The sequence below is a fragment of the Trichoderma virens genome (genome assembly GCF_000170995.1).
Source record: "Trichoderma virens Gv29-8 chromosome Unknown TRIVIscaffold_3, whole genome shotgun sequence".
Taxonomy (NCBI): domain Eukaryota; kingdom Fungi; phylum Ascomycota; class Sordariomycetes; order Hypocreales; family Hypocreaceae; genus Trichoderma; species Trichoderma virens.
In genome coordinates, this window is record NW_014013746.1 from 86,336 (window position 1) to 97,434 (window position 11,099).

At 45.5% G+C, this 11,099-nt stretch overlaps 4 protein-coding genes across 4 annotated transcripts; all 4 read right to left on the bottom strand.

The window, feature by feature from the left end:
• Positions 1-341: 341 nt before the first annotated feature.
• Positions 342-2,842, bottom strand: TRIVIDRAFT_218884 (uncharacterized protein; the record flags this gene model as incomplete). The annotated part of the gene is made up of 4 exons (XM_014103835.1): positions 342-771; positions 844-1,323; positions 1,379-1,725; positions 1,793-2,842. The coding sequence occupies 4 exons, from the start codon at positions 2,840-2,842 to the stop codon at positions 342-344; spliced, it is 2,307 nt and encodes a 768-aa protein (XP_013959310.1).
• Positions 2,843-4,887: 2,045 nt separating this feature from the next.
• Positions 4,888-5,883, bottom strand: TRIVIDRAFT_31775 (uncharacterized protein; the record flags this gene model as incomplete). Its single annotated transcript, XM_014103836.1, has 1 exon — positions 4,888-5,883. The coding sequence occupies one exon, from the start codon at positions 5,881-5,883 to the stop codon at positions 4,888-4,890; it is 996 nt and encodes a 331-aa protein (XP_013959311.1).
• Positions 5,884-6,750: 867 nt separating this feature from the next.
• On the bottom strand, positions 6,751-7,719 carry TRIVIDRAFT_32792 (uncharacterized protein; the record flags this gene model as incomplete). Its single annotated transcript, XM_014103837.1, has 3 exons — positions 6,751-7,282; positions 7,332-7,612; positions 7,672-7,719. 3 exons carry the CDS (start codon positions 7,717-7,719, stop codon positions 6,751-6,753), a joined length of 861 nt encoding a protein of 286 aa, XP_013959312.1.
• An 854-nt stretch (positions 7,720-8,573) lies between these two features.
• TRIVIDRAFT_188982 (uncharacterized protein) lies at positions 8,574-10,443 on the bottom strand (the record flags this gene model as incomplete). The annotated part of the gene is made up of 5 exons (XM_014103838.1): positions 8,574-9,706; positions 9,765-9,939; positions 9,997-10,048; positions 10,109-10,185; positions 10,255-10,443. 5 exons carry the CDS (start codon positions 10,441-10,443, stop codon positions 8,574-8,576), a joined length of 1,626 nt encoding a protein of 541 aa, XP_013959313.1.
• Positions 10,444-11,099: the final 656 nt, after the last annotated feature.

Below are 11,099 nucleotides of genomic sequence, written 5' to 3' on the forward strand. Positions count from 1 at the left end.
TTGTTCGGACTGCAAATAAAAAAACGTGGCTGTGGCCAGTAGCAATAACATTGCATCGGTAGTTCACACCTGCATAAACAGTGCCTAGTTGTGGTGAAAGTTGCATCTTCATCGTGAAACGTTTTCAACATCCAAGTTGGTCGTAACATGATGGCACGGACACTGAGACTGAGAGAAAAGAAAAAAGAAGAGAATAGAAAAAACTCCATTCGACTGTATTTTCGCAAAAAAAAGTTGAAGTGAATACAATTAACGGAAACATTGAGGAGCACAAGTGTATTCGTCAAATACCAATCTCTTTGTGCTTGCGCTTACCGACCAAAACTGGCTTTGTAACTTCCTCAACGATATAGTAAGCCGACCAGTGCATCCCAAGAACTGTCTTCGTCTTCAACTTGAACGTAGTCTCCGGTAGCAAGCAGACTGGCTTTGACCTTTACAGCCGCGTCCCGAAGAGACTTAGCATCTTCTTCTCTGCCCATGCGCTCCATGACTTGTGACATACGCCATTGAATCCTGGCCGACTCGCCCGAGTTCCCTCTGTGCTGCTCATTGATCCTTGAAATAACCAGTGACTTCTCAAAGTGTTGCAATGCAAGATCATTTCCCCCTTGGAGCATAGCAATCCATCCCAGGCGGTACTGTGCTGCCATTACACTCGCGTGTGTAGGTTTGCCTGCAGACACCAGATCATGAGCTTTCATGGCGAGTGAGTATGCTTCCTCGAGGTTGCCACGCCACGCTTCAATCTTGGCACGCTCATATTGGGTTCTGGATGGGTTGAAGAATTATATGCATTAGTAATTGACGTGTATTAAAAAAATGGATAGGGGGCTGTCTCACTCTCCATCATAATGACTGCCTGGTCCGTGGATTTTCTCCTGGTAGTACTCTGCCTCGTCAAAGTCACGTAAGGCGTCTTCGAAACGTTGCATTTGCTCGTTGGCGCGTCCTCTGTTGCGCAAGAAGCGGTCAATGTTGAATTGTTGACAGCGCATTGGCTCAGGCACGTCCTTAGCCATCGATATCGCCTTGTCAAGATAGGGTACCCCATCTGAAGCCTCAAAGGCAGAAATTCTTGTGTAGCCCATATTGCTCCAGGCATTAGCAACATCGTTGCCTACACTCTGAGAATGTCTTCCAACAATCTCGAACTCCAAGGACGCAGAACTCTTAGCACGAATGCTGCGGCCGGTTCTCTCATAGAGCCCTAGCAGGCTTCGGTGAACTTTGGCAGTGAATGCGGAATCTTTCCCCGCGGTCTCTAAAAGAGACAAGAGGGAACGCTCGGCGTCCGAAAAATGCTGAATCTCGATCATATACCTAGAGTTGAATTAGAAACAATGCAAACAGTTTCCCTTGTCAAATAGAACCACACCAAATGTCATCATGAATGAGCTCAGTGTATAACCCTTGGTCATTGTCGTCCATTGGCTCTGTGGGTTTCAAGGCAACCACCTTATCTCTGAGAGTCTGAATATGGTGATGAAGTGCAGCACAACGGTTCCATTGGGAATAAAGATGGTTTGCCCCATCGTATTTGGGAAAGTAAGATCTTAACAGTACCAAAACATTGTGAATAGATATCTTGCGGGCTGCTATCGACATGCCCAGAAAGTATGCATGCTGTAGGAGACGATGGATGGACATCAAACCTGTCTCGGGGTTGATTCTGACAAGAGACGCATAAAGTAGCTCGCCCTTAGCGTCTTCAACTCTATGAAGCTATTGTTAGCACGTAAGCCGTGAAGCCTTGTGGACGTAGAATAACCACCTTTCAATATCTTCTAACAGGTCTAGCCCGGTCAGCATGCGTCTCTTCTGGTTGGAAGAGATATTGTGGAATAGATTCAGGGCTCAAAATGCAAATTAAATTCATCAGTACCGCCGCATCTTCACTTAGATTCTGAAAAGCTATACGCCAAATGTTGTCAAGGTCGTGTGGGTACCAGTAGTCATCTTGCCCTTTTGAGTGCTTCAGTCGTGTATATCCCGCTTTCGGATTGCGCCGTAAATACGGAATAAAATCCTGGACGGATCTGAATCGACGGGAGTTTTTAATTTGCTTTGCAGTAATATCAATGGCCAATGCCAGGCCGCCAAGCTCATCAGAAATCTCCCTTGCTGCTTGGATTTCTGTCTCTGGTGCTTCGCATTGCTCGGTGATTCGGAGGATCATTTCTGTACTCTCCGACAATGTGAAAGGCGGAACTTCGAAAGATCGTGCGGTGACTCCTGAGCCTGCAAGAATTTCACTGCGACAAGTAATAAGGATCTTGCCCTGGCCAACTGTTGGCAAATAGCTCTGTAGATCGGCCTGGCATTCCACATTGTCAAATACAAGAAGCCACGGTACATCTGTTGAAACGAACTCTTCGTCAATCATCCTGTTGCCTTTCAACATATTCATTGTCTCCACTGTCTTACCTGTTCGTTGGAGCCACTGCAAGACTAGGTGTTGGTTTTTCTCTGGGGTATTGGTCTCGGAGAACTCGCTGAATTGGAGTTGCCTGGCTGCGTCACTGTAAGATTTTGCCCTTTCGGCATTTGTCTCACTTGAGATCCAGATAATGACATTGAATCCCTCCGACCAAAGCCTATTCGCGTACTCTAATGCAATCTGTGTTTTGCCGATGCCAGCAGCTCCCCAGAGCGCTATTGAAGTAGGAAGGACTGATTGTTCACAGAAAGATTTATCAATCATATCTAGAATATCTTTTCGGCCAAAAAATTCCGGATTTCGTATAAATGGCATAGTATGGCAGCGCATGGAGGTAGATAAGGGCGATGAGTTTGCAAAATGCTCTTCATATAGCTGCACGAGCTCAGTATTCGATTCCATAGCTGAAATGAAACTTCTAGCCTCAGTTTCTCTTCGTAGCTGCCTAAGACGTAATTCCAGCCGCTTTAGATCTTTTGCGAATTGCGCACGTATATCGCTCCATGCACAATTGGGTGCTATTGCGGCGTCGGTGATCTTTCTCTGCCCGAGTTACTTGACAGCTTTCACTATTCTGACGGTCAGTGCTTCGAGAATTTATAAGAATACGGCCAATGTTTCCTCTCCCAAAGCCCCAGAATCGCTGAAAAATTTGCAGAAATTTGAGCTGGTCACCGAATTCGGTAGTATACAGGTATCGCTGATTTTTGTCAAAACCGTATCTGACTGAGCTGCGATTTGGAGAGGAGTTAATGGAATTAATGGGATTTGCTTGATCCAACACATCGCGGCTATTTATGTCTAACCTCCAACAGTGACAATATAGCAAACTGCGCTCAGACTTGTTACACGTGGACCAATTAAGAGTCATAACAAAAGCTCTTAGCGTGAATGGATGTCGCGCGAATCTATTACCATCCGGTCAATCGGAACAACGATCAATCCCTTATAAACAGTTGGTTCCGTCCGCGGGAGCATTACGCGCTCCGGAGCCTTCTGGTTTTCATTGTTAATATCGGTTCTGTACATTTCCACTCCAAATGTGATCGGCCAAGTTCACGAGAAAGCGCTGGCCCCTGAGCCTGCTGTATTACTAGGTAGTCGTTGATGAACTGGTTGCACTGATAGTGTGAAAATTCATCGGAAGACGTTCACAGCGGGTTCAGACAAACTGCGTGGTAAGCGTCACAGTCAACTGATCTGACTGACACTCAGAGTTTGAATGTATCAGTTCACAGAGGTGGCAGAGGTAACCCGTCCAACCATTCAGGTTTGTAGAGGGCAAATTACCTAGCCTGCATGAACTCCTGATGAACCCCTCACAGACAAATTAAATACGCCGCAATTCCAATGGTCAAAGCTTTGGGTTGGAATGTCGCAAAGCCCAACAATTTTGTAGGTGCATTCGATGGGGGTTCTTCACTCGCTTGCACATGCCTATTCAAGAAAAACAAAGCCAAAGAAAGGAGCGTAGCCGGCGCGTGATACGGACATTAATTTAGAGCAGGGAGTAAATCTCAGTGGAAATGAGTAGAAATAAATGAAAATTCACGAATGCTCACGGTCTGCACATGTCAAATACAAGAACTCACGTCACACCTGTTGAAATGAACTATTCGTTAGTTATCGACTCATCATGACAATTGTGACGACTAGTGATGGGAACACACAATATATCATCCTCCCTATTTGGCGTGGCTGACAGAAATCACTACACAGAATTCTGAGCTAAGATTTTCTCAATTTCTTATTCTTGGAGCCTTCTCGAGGCCCTGTCTCATCTTGCCACAATGCACAGTACACGGCGTCAACTCGTTATTAGGGACTTCGTCGTAGCAGTCGATGATATCTTTCTTGTCAGCCAATATTTGGATGGCCGTGTCGTATTTTTGTAAGTATTGTGAGTAAATAAGGCAATTATCAACAGGATTACATTTGATACCAGTTGTAGACCCGAGAATTGGCGTTTAATGCATACTACTCAGCGCGACATCTTGAGAAGCTTTGGCTTCAGTGTAACATTATCGGCAACCCATCGCATCATTTTTAGGAAATTACCAGCTTCATTTAAGTATTTAGAGAGATTATTAAACTTGATATAAATATTAACCCACCACTCATCATTTCGAATGCCAAATTCTGGATTTCCAATCTTGGGTTCATCAATTTGTCGAAGTAGGGCCAAAGCAGCGACTAACATAATATTCCAACATTTTATGGCTTCAAATCTTGTCTCTATGGCCATTTCACACAACCTAGAGTCACGGGATGACGAAATTACTCCTCATGGGATAATAACAGCTTGCGAAACAGCATGACTGATTCATTTGAGGGAACCATCCCTTGGCTAATTCATGGCAGGATTAGAAACTAGTATATCTTTGCTTTGCTGCTGGGACTGTTCGGAAATAAATATATAGATTAAGAAGAACTGACTTCCAAACTATCTAATATATTTCACCACTGTGCTCGTGTTGACCATATAGCCCTCGAATGCTTCCATTCTCGTGATGGATACTTGTAGTGTTGCGCACTATTGCCTCCCAATTCGGATCATATACAGTTCCTTCCGGTCCCAAGTCTTGCCACGTGCATATAACAACGCGCTCTGGTGAGGTTTGTATACAAACATCAGTGCTACAAGCAAGACAGGGGAAAAAACTTCGAAATTTTAGTGGTGCTGAGAACCCCATGTACAAAATCATATCTAGATCTAACTTCAGACCATTCCGGAAGCGAAAGGAGGTAAAAGAGCATAGATGAGGACACAATATAATGAACTTTATGGACTGTCGTGATACCGTAGTACCGATGCCAAGATAAGTCTGGACGGTGAGAAGTAAATATCTCCCATCCACAACCTTGGGGTAAAATGAGCGCTGGGATAGAATGTTTTCGGCTACGTCGATATCCGCAGGCCGTTGAGTTGCGGGGGCGTGATATGGTGTAAGAAGCCTTTTAAGGTGTTTCTGATGTATCCTCTTTTGGCTCTCTAGCCGAGTATACTTAAGCGTGAGTTCGATATGCCTATGCGCTAGAAAATATTGATAATTGAAGAATATTTGAGATTCGTCGTGTCTTTCCAAATCCCAGTTCTTTCCGTCTCCACACTTTGGATAATATTTGGGGCGAAATGACGGTGTGTCCCAGCTGCAAGTCTGATGAAGTTTGAAGCATTTGGCACAAACCCACCGATCGGGCAAAGACCTGGCGAGATGAGTGAGATAAAGTAATCTATCATTCGGTGTGACCAAGATCCCTTCCCCAGTAAGAAAATATCGATGGATGATTGCGCGTAGGGGCCGGCAGGTCTGGTAGATGAGCAATTGGCTGTAAGGAGGAAGGAAAGAAAATATTTCCACAAGTAATTCGACCGGTAGTTGAAGGATATAGCTGCGAGTCTTAGATCTGGGCCATAGAAGGCGGATAAGGAAGTTACTCATGTTCATGGCGAAGACTCCTTTGCTTTCTCTTAAATTCTCTTACTCTTTGCTGTAAATATTTGAGAAAGAAGTTGATCGGGGCTTATATGCTATTTATATTTTCTGGTGCTTGTTAGCTTAGCCCGTCTTCGTACTTGCCCTCGGAGGTAACCTAGTATTAAACTCTTTTTTTTATATATGGCTGAAACCTTCTCTGGTATTATAATTTTACCATCTTAATATAGGTACCTTTACAGAGTCCATTAGCGTTATAGCGTCTAGCCAAACGTTGCTTTTATGCGGCAAGGCGTCAATTTATGAACCATATTTATCTTGTGTAAGAGCTCGGCCTATACATGTACCTATTGCTTGCAGTATTGCTCATAGAGATGGACTGTAAGTGGCGGAAATTTTTCACTCACCTGCACATGCCTATTCAAATAAAGTAAAGTCAAGGAGCAGGAGCACAGCTGACGCCTGATAAGACATTTATTTAGAGCAGTGAACAAATCTCAGTTGAAGAAAGTAGAAATGAATGAAAATTCACGAATACTCGCGGTGTGCACATGAGCTGCTGCTCAGGGGCAGGATGGCTCCTAAGCAGGGCGGCTCTCATTCCTCAGGTCATTTTGCCACCTTGCAGATTTAGTTACGCCGTTAGGTCTTGTGCCAAACGACCTGACAAGCGAAGCCCACTCCCATATGTTGTTACTTGGGTCACTCGGCAATACTAGAATTTCATCGAACGGGCGATGTAAGTAGGCACATGGATGATTGTTGGTGAAATTACCAAGGGGGGGCACAGTTCTAGACGACAGGGAACTTGTGGTTCCATTGCTTCAAAGTTCTCCACCCTTCTCTTGGTGCTTATATGATCTGTCGTTCGGTTTAAAAAATTTCCTTTCCCCACCATCTGAAGTGATGCTCGAGTCCAGCCTGGCTAATTTCCTCGACGTCCGCCTGTTCCAGCACTACTTTAGTAGCAATGCTGTATTCGTCAAGGCGAGACTGGCTAGACGTTGTAGTAATGGGAACAATATTTTGTCCAATGCACCAGCTCAGTAATACCACCGATACCGTTACCCTATACTTGCTTGCGAGTGACTGAAGGAGCTCGTCCAGAGGCCTGCCTTTGCCTACAGTGATTGGTGCCAAACTTTTGAAGGATGATACTCCAATGCCATGTTCGCGCATCCAAGGCACGAAATCGGTGGCACGCTGGAGATAGGGATGGAATTCCAGCTGATTTATTACTGGTTTAACAGTACATGTCTTGAGAAGGGCTTCGATGTGATGCCTCTGGAAGTTGGAAATGCCAATAGACTTGGCTTTTCCTTGCGCCTTGACGATCTCGAGCCCCTTCCATGCTGCTTGTATATCTTCATTAGAGGCAATCACGTACGGGTTGTGCAAAAGGTACCTGCTAGTTCGTGAGTACGGTGAGCTCCGCACCAGATGAGAGTCCTTACAAATCCACGTAATCCAACTGCAATTTCTCAAGGCTGGCATCCAGAGCTGCTGGAGCATCTTTCCATCCATCCTGGACCTTGGTAGTGACGAAGAGCTTCGCTCTTGGAATGCTGCTTTGCTGTATCGCTAGGCCAACCTCTCGCTCAGTTCCGTATGAGTCTGCAGTATCGATGTGTACGTAGCCATTTACAAGAGCTGCCTTGAGTAGTTCAACGAGCTGGGGACTCAGAGGATCTTCCGGGTTGTCCTTGTACCACGTGGTCCCAGTGCCGAGTCCAAGCTGAAAGGGTCCTTTTAGCGTCATTTCCGGACATGATGTGAGGGAGAAGTTGTATTTACCATGGGGATAGCATTGCCGTCGTTGAGCGGAAGCGTGGGGATCTGCATCTTCCGAGTGGCCAGAGACTGAAAATACGACTAGCTGAAAGTTGAGGACGGCAGAGGAATGAATGAAGGAACTAAGGTGCCCAGGGTATTTGTAAGAAGTTAATCGAAGACCATACGGGAAATGAATGTGGTCGCCAAGAGAGTCAGTCGAGAGGATACAAATAACGGCATTTACGGCGACATTGTCAATGGCAAAGTCGGTTGCATCAGCAGGCTGCTCCGGCCTGCCTTGATCCGCACTGCGAAGCAGATGTGCGCAAGCGGCTCGTGCTTGACTGCTTGAACACTCTTTTCTTAGGCCCTTTGGCCCCCCTGCTAATCGGGAACTAATTGGGCACACATACAATTTTCTATGTATTTAAGACCGATTCATGAGCCTTCCTTTGGACAATTCTGTTCCTTCAATAAAGCCTTGTATTTGGTCGATTGTGCTTTCTGGCCCCAGCAACCTATCCACACACGCCTAATCTGACAAACTTTCACCGCATGAAAGCACATGCATGAGAAACCCTTGTCACGACAAGGCAACCAATCCGAACCCGAACATGCCTTGAGCAGGCAGTCCCGGGGGCCGCAGGTCGCGGGATAATGTCGCAGGGGTTGGTACTTATACCACCATCACCACTGCAACCCAATTTGCATCAAGGGTACAGAGTATTACTTGGGAACAAAAGTGACAGCGCTGGTCTTCTACATGATATCACATCTTTCACAGTGATTAATAATGTAGCTTGTCTATATAAAGTAGTTAAATATTGCAAGGCAAACATCAGTTTCCTGAAATATATCTTACCTAGCCGCAAGTTCAATTCAGCGCAGGTCGCTAGTAGCAAAGCATGAACCTTTGCGTTGTCTCACGCACCAGGTTCTATTACCAAATTCTTTCCCTTAATGTTGATCCAAGGTATCCCAAACGATATAAAAATAGCCGCTGCTGATACCGCTGCTGAGAGATAGAATGTGCCCATGAGAGCTTGATTAAATGCGCCAAGAACAACTGGCAAATCTTCTGGGGGTACCAGCTTGCGAATAGCCCCCGAGCCACTGAGGAGCAGGTTCTGTAAATCGACACCGGGGATGTCCACCGTCAGCTTATTAATAAAAATATTAGCAAACAGAGCTTGAGAGATTGCCAGGAAAATGGCACTGCCAAAGAATTGAGAGAAGGTGGCTGTAGCAACGCCAACAGGACTTTGCGAAGTCGGCAAGGTGGCTTGCACCGCTACAACGGGCATTTGAGCCATCATGCTAAATCCTATTCCTGGAAGGATTTGGTAGCTAATCCAATGGGCGGAAGACGTGGATGTATCAAATGTACCGTAGAGACCAATGCCAATAGCCATGAAAGCACAACCAATATAGAGCCAGGGATTTAGGGGACCCAGTTGGGGGGCCAATGCTCCAGATAGCAGGGCGGCGGCGATTTGCGGAATGAAAGTCGGGAGGCTCATGACGCCGCTCCTGATTGGGCCCGCTCCTTTGACGACTTGGAACCACTCTGGAAGGTAATATACGACTGAAAATATTGCGCCATATGCAAATGCCAAAGTGAGGCTGCTGAAGGCAACAGTGCGGTTGAGGAGTATGGACATGGGCAGCATGGCTTCTTCACCCTTATAAAACTGCCAAAACACGAAGACCACGCAGAGGCCTCCGAATCCGAGGAAAAGTCCGATGATAGTCGCTGACTTCCAGGGATATGTAGATCCTCCCCATTGAAGAGCAAGTAGGGCCATCAAGATTGCCGGGATGAAAAGAGATGCACCAATTAGGTCGAGAGCCCGGATACGGCGGACAATGGGCTCTGTTTCTATCGCTCTCGTAGGAGGATTGAAAAAAAACGTCAACACTAGACCGGCTATTGCACCGATTGGTAGGTTAATGTAGAAACACCATCGCCACGATATGTGCTCCGTAAAAGCCCCTCCGATCAGAGGGCCAACCACAGTCGCAACGCCAAAAAAAGAGGATATAACTCCGATATACACTAAAATTCTTGAGTTAATTCCAGACGGCAAAAAATATTGGCAGAACGCAGTTCTTACGTGGTCTTTTCGGAAGTGGAGCAATGAACGCAACAATAGAAAATGCACCAGACACGATTCCTGCTCCTCCAGCTCCTGCAACAGCACGCCCGCCGATAAACATGTTAGAGCTCACAGCCGTGGCACATAGTAGAGAGCCGAGCTCAAATACGGCAAAGAAGCTGAGGAATGTCCACTACTGGCGGTTAGATTAGTCTTCTCGCACAAACATTACGATTGGAGCCTTGCTTGCTTTGAGAGAAAATGTAGCATAGAGTTTACCACTTGTCGCCTGTAGTGAGCATCTACGTACACCAGCATTAGCACCAATGCATCACACAGCAGAATTGATGTAGAAAACGTACAGTGCAAGAAAATATGCGCTTCCATACCACCCAATATCCTGCGTGGACCGGAATCGATCTGTGATATAAGGAATAGCCTGAGAACGAAGCATGAACTGGTTAGCCAGCTTCTAACGTGTGATTTGGCTTGTGATAGTAGTACTAACTGTAGCAACAATGGAAGTGTCTAGGGCAATGAGAAAAACGGGTAAGCTCAGTCCTAACAGGATGAAGGCCACTGCCGCTGAAGAAAGTGATGGCTGGTCTGAAGGCTCTGCCGTTTCAACCGGCCTTTTAATCTCGCCGTCTGCATTGTCATCAATGCTGGCTACTGTTTGGGATCCTTGCTTGGACATGGCAAAGGCCCTCTGGGACGGAATTATTGCAATATAACAGATAAATAATTTACTGAGAACTGATAGGCCGGCTTAATATAGAGAAGATAGAGGCACTAGTTTATATGTTAGAGCTTCTATGAAGTAGATGGATATGCCTGTAGCTACGGAGTTCTCTGGTCGGAGTTTAGTCCTCTATTCATAATATACACTGCTATGATTTGTTTGAGCATGTTAAACCATTTCCACTCCGCTGCGGAATTAGACGGCATGGCTATGTTGTCCGTGTACACTCTTGAGGTGATTTGTCATCGGAAATAGATGAAATGAGCTCATAGTATTCGCTGCTGGCATGATCGCTAGCTAGCCACAATATCAACATCCTTCATTACACATGGATTTTAAAGCATACACAGTCATCAATACATATATTGGTGCTCACATTAAAACAGATACTCTCTAAAAAGGTGTGGAAACGAAAGCAGGCTAACAGCTGGATTATATATTGACATAATACATCAACGAGTTCGGTATAGATGCAGCAAAAGGAAAAAAAGAGTGGAATTAAACTGGCGGTTTTAGGCACTCCCTAGGACGCATGATGAGGACTTTATCACGTTTGGATGATAAGATTTGGAATCATATACTCCGTAATCTACGTAGGATTTCACTAGAAC